The sequence below is a fragment of the Pararge aegeria genome, chromosome 7 (assembly GCF_905163445.1).
Source record: "Pararge aegeria chromosome 7, ilParAegt1.1, whole genome shotgun sequence".
NCBI lineage: Eukaryota > Metazoa > Arthropoda > Insecta > Lepidoptera > Nymphalidae > Pararge > Pararge aegeria.
The window spans coordinates 13,108,557-13,126,572 of record NC_053186.1 but is presented as its reverse complement, the minus strand read 5'-3'; the positions used below and the strand labels follow the sequence as shown (position 1 = coordinate 13,126,572).

The window sequence follows — 18,016 nt, the reverse complement described above, 5'->3', positions numbered from 1 at the left end:
AAAAGTAGTAAATGGATTGATTTGGTCACACAATATTGCATTTCGAATAATGAGTGTTTGAGAGATTTTATTATTCATAATTTCCCACAGGAAGAGAAAATAATTATCAGGAGCTAGCGAATATAGCGAAGCGAGACAGAGTACAGGTAGTATTTATTAATGAAAAAAGGGTTAGTTTTTTATATTTTTACGCTCTAATCTCTGGCATTGCCAGGCCGGATTTGGAAGACTTTTTTCCATTCGAAGTATAGATTCTTGAGAAACGTCAAAGGCTATTTAACGTCACTCTACGAGTAGTGTAGAAGAATAACGGATGAAAGTTTGTATAGAATACTAATCAGAAGTAGAACGCGGACTAAGTCGCTGGCAAACGCAGGATAATAAAATAAAAGATAACTAAGTATATTAGTACTGCTTTATTAAACGTACAAAACATACAGTGAAAAATAAATAAACACATTACATACTTTAAATAATAATATTCGTCTAGTTACACTTCGGTATAAATATATCTAATTTAGGCAGTGTACATCGAGATTTAGAAACCAGATACATTTAAATATGTGTATCTGGTTTTATACATCAATGTTTGCAATTAATTAATTAATTTTAATTATTTCATTTTCAAGCAGATTTATTTTCAAATATGTCTCTCTCTTTTTTATCCACTGCTGTATTAAAGGTACATAATTACAGTAAAAAATAAATAAACATATACCTATATATAACAATATTTTACTAGATACATTTAGAAATAAACCTAAGTTAAGCAGTAAAAAAAAAAGTTGCCTTTAGTGATGTGTACTTTTATATATTTGAATTGCAATTAATTAATTAATTGTAATTGTGTTCATTCAATTTTTAAGCCAGTTTGTGATTAGATGAATTATTGTAGATTAATTCATGTAAAAAAACTAAGATGTATATATACACATCTTAATCTAGTTTAAAAATCATAGTTGGCTTATTTTCAAATGCTTATATATTTCAAATGGTTATTCACATCAGTTATTAAAGTTTATTAACACATATGTGAAAATAGCGTTAACGCGATAGAAATACATGCACTATAAGCCGCGGTATTAAAGTATAGAATTAAATATGGTGGCCTATAGACCGCCATATTTGTAACTCTGTCACCACGTACTCTTAGCGGTAAAAACGGTAGTAGCATTGAAATCTGCTTGAATTCGCAATTTGAGTTGATTAAGCAAGACTAATTATTGTTTAGAAGTTATTAGTTAAGGTTTTTGTTTTCTTAATATATTATTCTTTCCGAATTTTCGTTTTGAATTTTTATTGTTGTTAATTGAAGTTAAAGTGGTGATTCCTGAGTTATCACTGAAACTAATAAAATACTTCGATTTTTAAATTTTAAATTTTTATTTAAACTTTTTATACTAGTACTGTCCCACCATGTTTCACAACAAAACTATTATTTAATGACACGGCTTATACGCATGTCGATTCAACATACATAGTTAAACAAAATACGCGGCGAGTTGCGCCATTTTGTCTTTAGGTTGCTTGCTGCGCTGTTTTGCCCGCGAGCGCCCTCCGCGACCCCTCACCCCTCCGCCCCGCGACGACACCGCCCGATGTTTCTCCACCTGTTCACGCGATATAATATTTTAATATACAACGTGTAACAGAATTACGAAATATTATAGAAGGATGCTTAAATATATTTCATACGGAATCACCCTGTAAATATATTAAATCAAAAGAAGCATATTTATTTTTCCGGTGCGGGGTCGCCTTTCCAGCAGCTTGGACCCCAACGTCGATCGGTTCTCCGAGCTATGTGTCCCGGCCATTGCTACTTGACCTTGGCGACTCGCTGTGCTATATCGGAAACTCTAGTTCTTCTACGGTTCTCCTCATTCCTGATTTGATCACGAAGAGATACTCCTAGCATTGCTCTCTCCATCGCCCGCTGAGTCAAAGGTGTGTCAAGGCCACCAATGCGTACTTGGCAAGCGGCCTTCTCATTCTGGGAGAAGACCCGAGACCTGTAGTGTGGAGGTTGATAAAGATGATCAAGCCCAGGATTAAGATCTGCTACTCCACTCACCAACGCACTAAAGTTGGGTTCGCAGTAGAGACACGCCGTCATCTCAGTCAAGGCTGCGGGTAGACGAGTGCGTTCGGCGCGGTACTCCACGCTGACTAGCTGTGCACCGCACGCACCGCACGCCGTCTCGCACACGGTAACCCGCGACGCGTCCTCGAAGATGTTTATGATCACGTCGCACCTGCGAAAAAAAAGGTTCTGCATTCTTTGGGAAATCAATTTCATTGGTATCTTTCTAGTTCTGGCTTGATTTTGCTTTTGAGTTGATTTGAAAACAATAATAGGGTTCATCATCACATAAAGATGGTGGGAAAAAATTGACCAACCACTTTTCATATTTAAACAGGCCTACAACATATCCACCCACTACAGGGTACGGGTCTTGTCTTAGAATGAGAAAGGGGGCCACGGTTGGAGGGGGTTCGGAGTTTTTTTGATCCTCTAGCTATTTTACGGTAATTTCGCAAGCATATATGCTGGCCACTCGTCTAGTAATGACGGTTTGAAAAACTCTTTCTGTGTACCTCAGAAATTATAACCACTCTGGCCAGATTGCACGTCTAAGAATATCAAAAAAATGAATTTGAATGATCATCTTGGGAACTCAATATCCCTCGATCCATGCTATGTACCCAGCCCAATGCCACTTTAGCTTCGCAACTCGAGTAAAGTCGTTAATTTTACGGTTTTTCTACGGATCTCATTTCTGCATCATTGCTCATTACCCTACCTCCGTTATGTCCCCTGAGGCACCTTGAACGAAATCTGCAGGAAGGGGAAGGGTGGTGACCTATTCCAAGCTCTGCTTATTCCGGCATAAAGTCAACAAACAATAAAAGGTCTAAAAATACTTACCGATTACAAGCGAGTTTCCACTTGGGAGCAGATGGATCGAGAACTAGAACACCATCGCACTCGACACAGCCGGACACGCCCGTCGAGTTGACACCGTACGGACACGTTGGATGCGTGCACGAGTTGCATCCGAATCCTTTCTTCATGTCCCTTTATAATGTGTATCAGTATATATTTAAATAGAATAACTTCTAATGATACATAATCGTAATCTAAGTTTGTGGTGTGATGGTTGCCTCGACCACCTTCACCACAACCGTATAAAATAAGGTCGTTTCGTAAAGTAAACGGCAAACAGCACAGACCTAGCTAGCCTTCACCGCCCTTTACTGTAGTTGTATATCCTGATTAGAAATACGAATTAATGAAAACACTTTTATTATACACCACATGGGAAAATATCCAAAATGACAAATTGTACCTTCTAACTTAGTAGGAGGTACTCATTTGCGGCCTTATCGCTTCATGGGTATGTCTTTCAGGAAATAAAAGGCGTAAAAGAGTTTAGTATGATATAAAGCACACAGTTTTCAATAACAATGCTGCGTTAAAAGAGGATACTACTATAGAAGGCACTGTGCGTTTTGTTTTGTGAATTTTCCAATATATTATTAAACGGCAATACTTTGATTCCTAATAGTTAAAAACAAAAAGGTGTAGGTTTAATACGACACTTACCTAAATGGCGGATGATTGTAGCAGTAGGGACACAGCGGGTAACTTTTACCCTTGCTCCCGGAAGACCAGGACAGTAGTTCGAAGTCATCCAGGGGACACTTGAGCTCGCGATAAATGCGTACATTGCCGTTTTGTGGTAGAGAGTACGTATCGTCGCAATGAGAACAGTGGAGACGTGCTGGTTTCGCCTAGAAATTGAAGAGTTTAAGTGAATTATATGGTTTCAAATTTAAAAAGTTCACCTTTTTTGGAGAAGTGGCCAGATTCCCAGACCTATTTCGGACACAGTGGTCAATCTCCAGAGAGATTTTCAAACTACGCGGCAGATATTGTAGTGCACAAGAGTGTGCGCAAAAACACACACTCTCTATTCTCTCACTGTCATAGTGCGTTGAGATGACAGCTCCGACACGACAGCTAAGAGGTGAGGCGAAAAATCAGCCGTTTAACGTGCTTTCCAAGGCACGGTGGTGAATACAAGATGCTTTAGCGGCGACCCCGTACCGAAGAGCGTGGTAGACCCCGTATTAGGTGGATAGACGAAAAGATGACCAAATTGGTATGTCACTTAACGGTTAAAAAAAATATATACCACATATACAGTACACTCGGAGCCGTTGATAACCTAGTGGCTTCGTACTCTCGGGAAGACCAAGTTTGATCACCGTTGCTTTGCGAATTTTATATATTGTTTTGGTTTTTCCTTGTGCAATAAAGACTTTCCCTATCTATCTATCTCTAACTTTTCGTAGTTATGTAATTTTTTATGTAAACAAATTGCTTTATCGCTTGAACGGTGAAGGAAAACATCGTGAGGAAACCCACATGCCTGCCTTCTCCATAATGTTCTGATATATGTGTGTGAAGTCAACCAAACCGCATTTAGGGTGGCGGACTACGGCCTTCACATTCTGAGAGTAGACGCGTACCATGTAGTGGGTCGGTAATAGGTTGTTAATTAATTATAGAACACTTACCTGAATATACCTCATATAACGTCTACACTTCCCGCATCTTGACAAAGCCTTCCCGCTGGTCTTCAAAGAGGAGAAACTCACTTCGAACAACTGGTCCATAGCTTCGATAGACCTCACGAAGTACTGAAACTTTCTGCGGAATATCTCCGCGGTATGTGTGAGTACTGCGTGGAAGTCGGCTTGGCCGACGGCGATGAGGTTTAACTGTTCCTCGACGGCTGTTCGCATCGTTGGTAATACGAGTTCAGGATCGATCTTTAAATTTAAAGTCAAAAATCTTATTTTATTGTATTTATTATGAAAATGAAACTTAATTTGCTATACTCCGAGAAAAGCAGGAGAATCTGTATGGTGTTATTTATATTCTCTTCAATACTCCACACCAAACATATCTTCGGCAATGTACTTCCTACGCACGTTTTACTATGTGCTATGTGTACTGGTATACATTTCAGAATGTATGGGTTTTATGTGTGTGTTCTTGTAATATATATTACCTTTTGATATCCATGAACGAGCACAACGCCTAGACTAGTTGGCACTAGTCTTCTACCGCTGCCGACGTTGACGTAGTTGCGTTGGCAGATGTTGTTTATGTGAACCGGTATGGAAGCGTCAGTGCCGATCCCATGCTTCTCCATGAGGGTGATTACCTGATCAAATATCATTCTTAATGTAGTAACCTTTCTATAGCAGGCTATGTAATAAACTGGAAAATGTTTGTGTGATGAACATGATTGTTTTTCAGTGTCTGGGTGTTTATCTGTATATTATAAGTATTTATGTGTATTATATTCATAAAATTATTCAACAGTTATCTTAGTACCCATAACACAAGCTACGCTTACTTTGGGGCTAGATGGCGATGTGTGTATTGTCGAAGTATATTTATTTATTATTATTATTTAATAAGGTTTAATGTACGTTTGCGATCGAGCGAAGAAATGAACGACATATTTTTTATTCTAATGACGCCATCTTGGCGCAGTGGGCAGAGACCCGCTTTCTGAGTCCAAGGAATGAATCCGATTCCCACAACTGGAAAATGTTTGAGTGATGAACATGAATGTATGAATGTTTTTTGAGTTTCTGAGTGTTATAAAAAGTATTTTTGTTCATTTTTCATTATTTATTAATCTGGGGCTAGATGAAACATCAGCACCTTAATACTGAGTCTAGCATAGGGATGGATAAACCCGAGATAAAACCTGGCGTGAATCGGCGCCAAAGATGGCAGCCCCATCTCCGAATCTAGGATGCAGGGAGCCAATCACTCACTCATCTGAAACCCATTACATGATTATGAAGATGACGTTGTGTGAATTGTCGTTATATATATTTATTTAAGCATTACCTCTGATTCAGTTAGATAGTCGGGCGGCGAAGTCTGGCACTCCACCAGCCTATGATCGTGCGCTCGCAGGATTTCATCCACATTTAGAGGCGGTACGAACTCGTCTTTGCCGAATGCCTGGACATGGAAACAATTCTCATAAAACCATGTTTGTCTGTGTTATGACTATCCTAAACATTGTCGCTTTAAAAGATGATCACATGAATGATCACATCAATCCCTTACCGACCCACTACAGAGCACGGGTCTCCTCTTCCTACAATGACAAGGGGTTAAGAAGGAAAAGAACGTTTGGAACGCGGCTGGTTACAATGATTTAATAGCTTTTCAGGTGCTATAAAAAGACACCAGAATTACACATAAACATTTGAGTGCTGTTATTTATTTTTTTATTTTCAGCAAACAGCGCATATATACTTCTTTATCCCACCAATTATCAATTGAAATTTCTTCCATTCTTCTTTCTTGGACAAGTCTCCGTGATAACTTGGCCGGAACCAATTTTAAAGACTGTAATAAGTTATTACATCTAGCACTTAGTAGTACTTTTAATGGTAGTATATTAGTTACCTGCCAATGCATAATTTCCGTGTACCCAGCGTCGACAAGCGTATTGCCGGTATAATAGAAGGTCTCAGAGCCAACTTGGAAAGTGATTGTGGTTGACAAATAGCGACAGTCGCGCGACAGCGTAGCGATGAAGTGGCGAGTTATGTAGTCGTAGATACGCCATTGGTCGCCGTCTAATTCCGACTCCGCTGAAAATAGTCAGTCAGTGAGACTTCTATCACGGTGTAAGCACAAACAACTTAGTGTCATAGATTCCAGTAGCAGCAGTAGATCTTTAGACGGCTGATTCGCGCAGTGGGCAGCGACCCTGCTTTTTGAGTCCAAGGCTGTGGGTTCGATTCCCGCAACAGGAAATGTTTGCATGAATGTTTCTCAGTATCTGGGCGTTTATCTGTATTTTATAAGTATTTATGTAATTCATAAAAAAAACTTAAGGATGTCTATCCTAATAGATCTAAGATAATTCTTAAAATGTCTATTTTAAGAATTATCAAAAGCCTACTCTAAGTATTTATAACTCGTACTGGTGATTTTCTTAATTCTATATCATCTGGATACATCGTGCATACCCTCTACGCACGCCACTGATGGCAACAATACCAATCTAGGTGAAGTCGGGAAAAATCTATAATCTACGAGCTAATTTGACGTGGGGTGCAAAGAATGTAAGTTTAAAGTCGAAATTATCGATCAACTATAGTTTAAAGTATAATATCTACGCGGAAGAAGTCGCGGCTAAAAGTACTAAAAAAAATATTGTACTCACTCGCAGGTTTCATCGGTGTTATGGGCGGATGGTCTCCAGCATCGTGGCCTTTCTTGGGCCTATTGATACCGTGAGATATAAGGGCGCGAACGTCCGAACCCCATTTGTTTGAATTCTGCTGCTGTCTTAATGTACCACTATATAACAAAACATTTTGTTTACTTGGGACTGGATCACTGCTCCCTATTATTGCTGACAAAGCCGTAGAGAGGTAGCGTTATGGTACGATGCCGCGTGGGAACTGATTATATCGATATAACAACTTAAAAACTAAAATTAGAATAAGTAAAAAACACTAGATTTATTACTAGAGAGACACAGGTATCTGTCATGGCGCTGGGTGCAAGTGAGTTTTTTTTAGGTCAGTTCGTCCACGGTTTTATTGTGATTTTTTTAGGGGACCCTCTATTATCGATACTTAAGCCAAAACTGTATTTATTTTTCTTTTCTGTCAGTCTATATCTGTACCTTGGCCGCCATATATTAATGTCCAGTCCAGTATTTTATCATCCATCTCCATATCCAAAATAGGTCTTACGCGTCTTACCGGAACGTTAAGTCGCCTAACGGCACGTTTTTGTCGATAGGACGGTAACTAGCCACGGCCGAAGCCCCTCATACAAGAGAAAATTCTGAAATTCTTAATTCTCCCCCCCGTATATCCCCTCCCCGCCCTTTCGGGGATAGAACCCAGGCCCTCCCATTTATAAGACCGCAGCGCCACGGTCACCATGATGATGATATGATGATAGTAATTGTGACTTACATGAGGTCAAAGTTCTCAGAATAACTTGTAGTTTCAGTTCGGGGATAGGATATGTAGCCTTGCGTATAAAGGCGCTCAGCAATCTGAGGACAAACAATCCATCATTATTAATAGTCTAGACTAAAAATATTAGACTATAAATTAGTCTAATATTGTTAGTTGAAGTTTAACTAACACCACTTAGAGTTCAAATATGATCATTATTAGGTGCCATCTTCAAATTGAAGTTCGGAGGTCAGCCGGTGGAAAACCATACGATGATATGCCATCTTGACGGCCGACAGGCGCAGAGGACAGCGACCCTGCTTTCTGAGTCCAAGGCCGTGGGTTCGATTCCCACAACTGGGAAATGTATGTGTGATGAACATGAATGTTTTTCAGTGTCTGTGTGTTTATATAATAATATATACTTAATATTATATATTTTATAAATTATTCATCAGCTATCTTAGTACTCATAACACAAGCTACGCTTACTTTGGGGCTAGATGTGATTGTCGTAGAATATTAATTTATTTATCTATTTATTTTATAAAAGAGTTATTATCAATCAAAAATCACGTAGACAAACCTTGCCCTTTGCAGCATGTTTTTAAGCCGCATTATTTTAAAAACATATCATAACTTTAAATGACGCGGGTGAAACCGCGGGAAACAGGTAGTCTCTAATAAAATGGGAGATTCTAGTGACCGCCATGCTAGAACGAAAATAAATTAAAGGTCACCTGCATAGCGTGATGGGGTCCCATGCCCAATCCAGCGCTGGCTACTCTCATCAGCTCAACAGTGTTCAGGGCAGTTGGACGCGGCTTTATCTTCTCCTTGGCTTGAATGGACACCACACTATCACAATATGGGCATATACTGGTTAGAGAAGTATTCAGTCGACTATCTTATGTAATAGATTGGGGAAAAAGTCTTTTCGCATTATAGTATGTATAAACTTGTAATAAAATCTCTTTGGCTATACTATTTGTATCTGATTGGTTTTGGTATCATTAAATGTTTAAATTTTAAAGAAGATAATTTAAAAATTCAAATTAGGAAAATGTTTGTTTTTTATTTGTTTTTCGTACTGTGAAGATGAGTGAATCTAAACTATATTAAAAAAATGATTTTAATTTTCTTAAAAAATGTGAAGAAACTTATTCCCCAACCTAATAAGTGTGTAATAAATTTTGTAATTTGTAAAGAATGTAATAAATTTAATTTATATACATTAGTTATATGATATTTACAGAATTGCAGTATGTATTTATATATATTTTTTTGTCTTTAATATATATAGGCATATAAATCTTTGTAAGATAAACGTACAAACAATATCTCTATATATATCATGTTATACTTTATCATAACAGTTTTGTTTTTGCCACACCCACAATTGTTTTTTCTCGCGGGCTGGTTGGCTGGTAGAAATTGCTTAAGATTTAAGTACGACTTTTTTAAATAAGGCGTAAAAAGGCTTTGCTTAAAATTCTTAGTGCTGCTAAATAAGTTTGAAAGAACTTAAACTATGTCGTTTTTCACAGCAAAAAAGAGGTACGTTATTCTTGGTCATATGTCTGACTTAATTAACTGCTTTACATAACACCATCATATCAACCAATGGGTTGATATGATGGTGTTATTGTTGTGTTTCATTGTGTTTTGTTTTTTGTGTTCATTACTGTGTGACGCTGATACTGTGTAATGAACACAGGTTTCCTCCCACAATGAGAATGGGTTAAGCTCATAGTCCACCTCGCTGGCCCAGTGCAGATTGGTGGACTTCACATGCCTTTGAGCACATTATGATGGATAACTGTCAGGCATGAAGATTTCGTCAAGATATTTTCCTTCACATCTTGATAGCAAATGATATTTAAAGAAATAAGAATACCCGTTTTTCGCTTAACCAATAGAAAAAAAATTAGAAGGATGCTTTTCTTAGTTATTTATCAAAATTTTGGTTCAATATAAAAAAACTTTTTAATAATCCTATTATATGAAAATCGCAACTGGTCAATAAGTAACTATCCGTTGAGCACACACAATTTATGGTTAGGTGTAAGAAAGCTAACAGTATTCTGAAGCGAGCTTTGAGAAATATATTAATACAGAATATGTAAAGAGATATCTCGAATTTGAGCATATTATATCATGTTTTTATTGTTTATTGTTGTTATTTATTGGACAATTTGTTGCTAAATGGTGTCTTATAACAAACTTACGTTGCCTCCTTAATCTCTTTTATACCAGCTAGGAACATATGGGCAATGTCCTTCTCAAAACTTCTAACTCTTTTCCATTCTAAAGGCAACTCTCGACCTTCAGATGTAGAGGCAGTGACTCTCAATACCCAGTATGTCTCCGGCTTGAAGGTCTGAATCTCGTCGTGACGTTGGACACAGAAGCCTAGAGTAGGCGTCTGGCAAGGGCCGTAGGAAATCAAGGATGCATCTAGGTCACCGTATCTGCCTAAAAGAAAAGTTGATTTATATTTATTTTCTGCTGTATGAATGATTACATTTTTAATGTACACCATTTGGAAAATTCACAAAAATACTAATATTGTTAACAAAGCGATTGTGATTGATTATGCAAGCTGTTTCACCTATACAGCAACACTAATAAGGGCATAATTTTGCATAGCATTCTAGGAATAGAAATGAGGACCCATGTATCCCGCTATGAAAACTGAAATAATCGTTGATTGATTTCTGGGCTTCAGCTAGCTTAAAAGCCTTAAGGATGGGGCAAATGGAAAAGATCCTACTAACATTATAAGTGACAAAGCAAGCAAAATTAAAGCAAGTTACATCCTAGGCTACAAAACAATATGTACTAATTTATTTAAATTGAAATCTTTTACCCTGAAAATATTTTGTCTGAAATCGCGTAAAGGCACATCCTATACGTAGATCAAGTTCTTGCCGTGCATCTACGCTGCGGGATTCATTTTCGTTAGGTCTAACAAGATTCATCATGGCTGCTTTAATATCTTTATCTGTGATGGCAGAGAATCGTGCACGAAAAGTCACTAAAGGGGATAATATATCTCCTTTCATAGCCTGTTGTACACAGGACATCACCTGGAAATAAGTTACAGGTACTTATTGTATTAACCAAATAGGTAGCTAAATAAACACCTGTCAGTTATATTTTGATAACTAAAAAAGACACAAAACTTTCCCTGTAAAATGATTGGCAATACTATCATTTAATAAAATTGGTATTTTGACATTCCATTTTTAGTGACTCAATTGGTGGTTCTTCTGGTCAACTAACATATTTTAATGAATACATACAAGGGTCAGAAAATCAGAAAACATCGCAATGGTCAATTTGTTGCTGTTATTCGATGACAATCAACAACCCAAATAATATGAGTTAAAAGATAAACATGTTCATCAAACATCGCTTGGGTAAAAAAAATTAATTAGTCATTGTTGCTTCGCTAAAAATAGCAAGTTATATTAGGAAATAAAATAAGTCTCAAATGTTATACAAAAATCATGTGGTATTATTAGCAAAGCAACAATATATTATTACAATCCTAACCAAAATTAATGATATCAACAATAATGTGAGAATATTACCTCAAAACAGATATTTTCCCCTTCCTTATCACAATCCAACCACAGTATAAGATAATCACAACCCCTGGCCTCTTGGGCCAACAAAGCCGGTATTCTAAGCCGAGGCATGGCTTCTTTTTTCTCTGTGGGACAGCTAAACAACTCAACAGGGTCCACTTTATCCCAGTTATTGTATTTCCCACTGAAATCTAAACTCATCACATGCCCACATACTGATGTCATTTTAAACCGAACTGGTTCACTTTTGAATGTTCCATTCCATTCATGTACTGCACAAGCAGCATTGGAAGCTAAAAAAAAAGAAAATATAAAGTTAACTATATTACATTACAAAAATAGTCTTTATTTATTCTCAGCCTAATAATGTGTTGGATCTCACAAGGTGCATTTCCCACACAAGTGCATTCCTTTAATCACATTACTACAATCATCCGCCTATCAATTAATACATTAAATTTAAATCAATCACAACTTAAAATACGTCTAAGATTCAGACACAAACCCTTGTTGGTGTTGCATTTGCCATTACTAAGTATATTTGCGAGGTTTTGTGCTAAGGAAGGCTTTTCAGCCACCATCAAAGCTGTCTTCATCGTGTAGAAGTTATTTTCAGTCCGTAATATGACTCTATGTACATATAATTTATAATAAATAGAACTTCATCTTCATGTTAGCACGCCGAAAATCAGAATCGAATCGACATTCGACATTCGACGGTGTTTTAGTTATGACATTGACAAATGACAATATAAGAAAAATATGACATTGGCATTCGACTGCAAGTATTGCCAGCTTGAATTCTACTACGAGTAAACCTACAGTAGGTTTCTATCTTAACGTACAACACTATTACGTGATAAGAAATCGCAGCGCAGAAGGCTAGAAACAGGCTGATAGGATACATAGTCTGTGGCTCATCGCAAGGAGCAAGGTTTCGGTTTTGCGTTTGCAATTTTCCAGTTTGAAAATTGATTGCTTTGATAAATATTATACCAGAGGACCTTGAATAATGTGCGACAATTCACTGAATGTTGTATGTTAATTGTGTTTTAGACTAATCATTGTGATAAACAAAATTGTGTATTGTGAAGCGAAAATGGTGAGCCGTGTCAGTGGCTAATTGTTTATTATGTTTATTTATGTAATTGCTGTGTGTTAAAGTGATTACTGATCTTTATTTCTTTCAGAGCCAATCTCGGGTTGACAATATGTGCCCTGCGACGCACCTTCGGGTAATTCTGCCCTCCTCAATGGAGAACAACCTACCTCCACCCTTTATAGACATGAGTAAGTTTAGAAAATACAATATTACTATGGTAATATTTCCAACGCGTCACTTTAGTTTAGTATTCTGATTCATAATTCATGACAAAATGTCTTTATGGTAGGGCACATTATCTTGAATGTTTGTAAAACAATTGTAATCACATATTTATCAGTCTATCTTTATAGCACAACAAGTTTGCCACCTTTTTTATCCACTTGATTTCATAAATCTGGAGTGGACAAAACTGAATCTCCTCAAGCCAGTATGTATTGAGATATAATGTGAAACAATATGGCAACAGATTTTACATTTTGGAAATGATAAGGAGGTTTTTTAACATGTTTGACTACGGATCATTGTAGAAATTTTTAGTACCAACAGTTTTGGTAAATTTTCTATCCCTTCTTATTTAGCATTAATGTATTTCACTTATTTAATTTCATATATAAATAGCCAACTGGCCAGAAATCAATGCATCGTGTATTGTTGTAGTATTTAAAAAAAAAAAACCAGCAGTGATTAAAATTTAATTTGAAATACAGTGTAATTGACACTTAACTCATATGTAAATAAGGACAGCCTATATTGAGCAGTCTATCCAATAGTATCCTATCATCAAACATTAGCTAAATTAATATCCCATTGTCAGAAGTGGGACATTATTTCAGATGGGGATACTGAACTTAGACCAACCATGATGCAAAATACTGCAACTCTTTGTTATATTATAAGATGCTTGTGATAGTCAGACCTGACCCTGGTTTAATATATTCTGCATGTAGGAAAGGAAACAGCAATTTTCACACTCCATAGTAACACAAAAGCTCAGTTTAACAAGCTCCATGGTACTGCAGTGAGCTCTGTGAGTTTAGGTTTGAGTCCCAGTAGTCTGGTCTGGTGAGAGGCTTGTTGCTTTGGCTAGTTACCATGTGGCTAAGAAATTTAGCATTATGGGTTTAATATATAACTGACATACTTCCTATGTTACAGTACCATCTTAGGCTGCATCATATTTAACACCAGGTGGAATTGCAGTCTAAGGTTAACTTGTAAAAGAACAGAAAAAAAAGAAAAAGTTGCCAACAAGGCACATCAGTGCTTAATCAATAAAATCAATTGATTTGTAAGTACACAATCTTAGTTTTAATGAAATTATTTAACTACAAGTTAGCCCTTAGCTGCAATCTAATCTGTTAGGGCTGAGGCAGTTATATTAAACAAACATTAATGGTTTTCTACATACTTCACTGGCCGCACAAAAGTTATAAAGATTCTGGTGATATTTTTATGAACAGACAAAAAACTTTCCAAAGTGTATGTTTGGTTATCATTCTTTGATTCTTTACAAAAGAATGCTCACTTAAGAATCAGACCTTGTACAACAGGACAGACCTATCTGTTTTTTTGGGTTATTATAATGCAGGTTAAGTTTGGGATCATCAGAATCAATGAAGTTTTATAAAATCTCTGAAGTCTGAAGCTTTATAAAATCTCAATGAAATTTGACATAGCTGGTTTTTATCCTGTAGATAGGATATGTACATAGGATACTTTTACACACTTTTTCTTTCAAACAAATTATGATATTTTATATTTATTTATTTATTTATTTATTTATTGCATAAAGTTTCCAAAAAAATTAAAAATACTTATAGCTAGCATCAGAAAACCACCCAGGTTTGTAATATATGCTAACAGAGAATTAAGTCTAGGTACGTTAACTACAGAACATTATTGCCAGTTTACCATGTTGTGTATAAAAATGATCATAAGTTACTTAAAAAGAAGGACTTCAGTTTTTTCTTAATATTACGAGGATTAATATTGTCTCGTACATCAGTGGGTAATTCATTAATAAGGCGAGGAACTAGGTAAACGTTCGTGCGCTCGCCATACCTATTGAACGCGCGATATATATGCTATTTTGATTTAGCATTCTTGTCATTCTCATATTACGTTTGTCTCATCTTTGTAGATAATATGCATGACATACCGCCGCCCATAGCGGACTTTTCTGCCCCGCCGCCCTACGATGTGGCTGCCAACTCCAAGCTCCCAACATATGAGGAGGTGCAACGGGAGAAGCAAATGGAAGGGGATGACACACCACCACCGGTGAGTCATTTTAAAATTTCTGTATTTTATCATTATTATCGTCATCATCGTCATTATTATAATTACCATTACCAACCCATTACCTGTCCACTACAGGGCACAGGTCTTAGAGATAAGATCTAGACCTCTTATTATGGAGCGGTCCTTCTTCTTATTCAGCTTGCGGCTCAGGTTCGCCTGGTCCCTGGTGTCACGTCGACCGGTTACGATCTATTGTGACGCCGCGTCTAGATCTCCCAGAAAGCATTGGTTGCCGCATAGAACAGCACCGCTTTCATAGATGGAAGAAATTTAGCATCTTCTGGTTGTATTATATACTTCCCCAAAAGAATGCAGCGTAGAAAGTCCATACATTTTATTGTTAACAGATTCCACCACGCCCACCAATCGCGGCATTCGTCACCGTAGAAACGACCGAGGCTGCAGCAGACCCTGAGAACAGTCTGCTCGGCACGGACATCATGTTCCTCACTTCATTTTTCGGTAAGCTAATCCAGTTTTACAGGACTACTGCAGATCATATGTGATAGGAGAAAGGCGAAATCTTTGTGTATATATCATACTATGTGTTTACCAAGATGGATGCTACGCTTATAGATTAGTGCTAGTGTTTAATACCTTTACAAAACGTTGCTTTGAAAATAAACTAGGGTATCTATAAAATTATAAAGGACATTCATGTCACTTAACTATGTCCCTTGCATTATTTATTATAGCCTAATTAAAGCCTAATTATCTTGGAAGTGTGCCAACACAGGAAGTAATTATTCATACATGTAAAAGACCTATTTTTGTCCTAGACACATAATTTAATGACTAGTAATATTATTAGTAGTAAACCGTGCATAGTAACAAATAGTTTTTTTTATTGGATAGCAAGTTTGCACCTTTCATAAAAATCAGTTAAGCTAAACAAATAAATTCAAACAAAAAAATTCAGAAGAAGATACTGAATCCTCTCATTGAGTGAATATATCAAAAGCTCTGTGTTCTGTGACTTTATGCATCATCAGAAGTGGGATCATCAGAAATGTTATCAATATAAAGTTTAAGAATATAATTTTTTTAAGAACTTTTTACGTACGTTTGGAACCCTCGTAGCTTTAGTTTTAAGTTTACGAATTTGGTTATCGCCATCATCTCACTACCGTGTAATTCTTATGTATGTGTTATGACATCAAAAGTGCCACCTATGGACCTACTTGAATAAAGATATTTTTGACTTTGACCTTGACTTTGTAACTTTATTTTAGACCAAAGTGGTATTTTTATTTGGACTTGTAGTCTCGCCTGGTTGATGTTATGATGCAAGCTAACCGGTTAGGGCTGCGGTAGGAAGGAAACCTCTCAGCGAAAATTTAACCACTAATGGCATTTTTCCTTTATACCAACAGTGGCATTCCTGTTCAACTGGATCGGGTTTCTCCTCCTGATGTGCTTCTGTCACACTGTTGCCAGTCGCTACGGTGCACTGGCTGGCTTTGGTCTATCGCTTGCCAAGTGGACGCTCATCGTCAAACATTCTACGGAGCTCGCATCACACGAGAATTCCTGGCTGTGGTGGCTTATTATGGCGTTTGGTAATTTTTTTTTTAATATTGTCTTCATTCTGAATTAGTTTTAGTAGTACAGAAATTCTAAACTTTGAAATTCTGAATCTTCAGTATTAAATACTTGAGCTCAAGCAAATTATTATTGTGTTCGTTGGGCTTCGCTTATATATTACTATTAACACTAAATAATTAAACTATGAGATATACAAAAAAACGATATTTATTTCTTTCAAAATTTCATTACTCGATTACAATGCATGCTGGGCATAAGCTAGTAAAATTATTAGGATTGTTGAATTTATAATTAGTTTTGCTCAAAAAAAATTTTGGACCTATGTATATGCATCTGTCATTATCTTATAGTATTTTAAAATAAACACGAGTTTTATCACCCTCAGGTATTCTGATCTGCGTACGTGCTGTTATCCAGTACCTGAATATCAAGCGCGGATGGCGTCTTCTCTCCGGAACTGCTCAGGAAAGACTACTGTTTTTCTATTGAACACACTTTCCCCTTTATTCCGCTACCACTGCAATGTCTTACGGGAATACCCCGAGACCGGTAAAAGAAGGAAGGAACTAAACAACGAAAATCGTATTAGATTCTTTTTTTGATTGACTTTAGTTCGACGGTACAATCTCGGGATGTTTTCGTTAGATAGGGTTTTTTGCTGATATAGAAAACTCCCATGTTCTTTCAAATTATATTGCTGACTTTAATGCTGGGTGAGTGTTCGACATACATGCTTCATATAGGTCATGCTTCATAAGGAAACTTTATGTTGGGTCCACTCATTCTCATTAATATACTCGGAAAAAGTACACATACGTAAATTGAATCCTATCGTCCATTCCTTCATATCTGTATTAAAATTTATACACTCCATTTACTCTAACTTGTCACGTGAAGTAAACAATCTTTTCATTGCTTTTTAGTGTAAAGTGTGTTTTAAGAATGTACAAAATCAATTGCGTATACTAATGAAAACAAACATATTAAAACGACATTTTCTTAATGTATATTTGTTTTTATTATTTTCTTAACAATTTGTAAACATACTTTACATTAAAAGTATCAAAAAGATTGTGTACATTATAAGACAACTAAGAAAGAAATTACTTTGTATTTTTTAAAATTACATAATAATAGCTGCAAATAACTAAGAATTTGTGATTAATCAACATTTCTTAAATATAGTTAAACGGGTACATAACACGATAATATTTTTCGATTTGTCGATATTTCGACCCAGTTGCATGGATCGTGGTCACGGGACTCCCGGGAGAGTTAACCACGAAATTCTTAGTTAAAAAGCTGCATGCAGATAAAATAAAAAGTTTTATGTAATGGACATGATCTAGTATACCGAGAATTGCCGTGATAGAAAATTATATCGGTCTCGGGCGGAATCTAGTTGCTATCTAGTGAAATATTGTTCGATATAATTATCAATATTCTA

The 18,016-nt window shown here is 36.5% G+C and overlaps 2 protein-coding genes across 4 annotated transcripts; one reads left to right on the top strand and one right to left on the bottom strand.

Annotated features, from left to right (window-relative positions):
* Window positions 1-401: 401 nt before the first annotated feature.
* Window positions 402-12,328, bottom strand: LOC120625190 (DNA topoisomerase 3-beta-1). The gene is made up of 15 exons (XM_039892172.1): window positions 12,124-12,328; window positions 11,622-11,911; window positions 10,895-11,114; window positions 10,254-10,500; window positions 8,766-8,883; window positions 8,041-8,123; window positions 7,275-7,411; window positions 6,509-6,696; window positions 5,939-6,055; window positions 5,082-5,237; window positions 4,585-4,839; window positions 3,608-3,795; window positions 2,930-3,079; window positions 2,075-2,255; window positions 402-1,610 (listed from the first exon to the last, which is right to left on the bottom strand). Exons 1-15 carry the CDS (start codon window positions 12,212-12,214, stop codon window positions 1,482-1,484), a joined length of 2,550 nt encoding a protein of 849 aa, XP_039748106.1. The 5' UTR covers window positions 12,215-12,328; the 3' UTR covers window positions 402-1,481.
* A 207-nt stretch (window positions 12,329-12,535) lies between these two features.
* LOC120624945 (NEDD4 family-interacting protein 1) lies at window positions 12,536-17,395 on the top strand. 3 transcript variants are annotated; one of them, XM_039891782.1, is made up of 6 exons: window positions 12,536-12,720; window positions 12,809-12,908; window positions 14,864-15,003; window positions 15,372-15,486; window positions 16,398-16,583; window positions 16,955-17,395. In XM_039891782.1, the coding sequence occupies exons 1-6, from the start codon at window positions 12,718-12,720 to the stop codon at window positions 17,056-17,058; spliced, it is 648 nt and encodes a 215-aa protein (XP_039747716.1). In that variant the 5' UTR covers window positions 12,536-12,717; the 3' UTR covers window positions 17,059-17,395. The 3 variants fall into 3 exon arrangements, with proteins under 3 accessions (XP_039747716.1, XP_039747715.1, XP_039747717.1); XM_039891781.1 differs by having other exon boundaries at window positions 12,536-12,729; XM_039891783.1 differs by lacking the exons at window positions 12,536-12,720; window positions 12,809-12,908 and adding an exon at window positions 13,897-14,011.
* Window positions 17,396-18,016: the final 621 nt, after the last annotated feature.

Bases quoted from the DNA above. Each gene is read 5' to 3' on its own strand.
- LOC120624945 (XM_039891781.1), top strand. The intron at 12,909-14,863 runs GTAAGTTTAGAA...TCATCTTTGTAG, and splicing joins TCCACCCTTTATAGACATGA to ATAATATGCATGACATACCG. The intron at 15,004-15,371 runs GTGAGTCATTTT...TATTGTTAACAG, and splicing joins GGGATGACACACCACCACCG to ATTCCACCACGCCCACCAAT.
- LOC120625190 (XM_039892172.1), bottom strand. From the start codon at position 12,214: ATGAAGACAGCTTTGATGGTGGCTGAAAAGCCTTCCTTAGCACAAAAC. The intron at 11,115-11,621 runs GTAATATTCTCA...ACTTATTTCCAG, and splicing joins GGGAAAATATCTGTTTTGAG to GTGATGTCCTGTGTACAACA. The intron at 6,056-6,508 runs GTAACTAATATA...TTCCATGTCCAG, and splicing joins CGGAAATTATGCATTGGCAG to GCATTCGGCAAAGACGAGTT.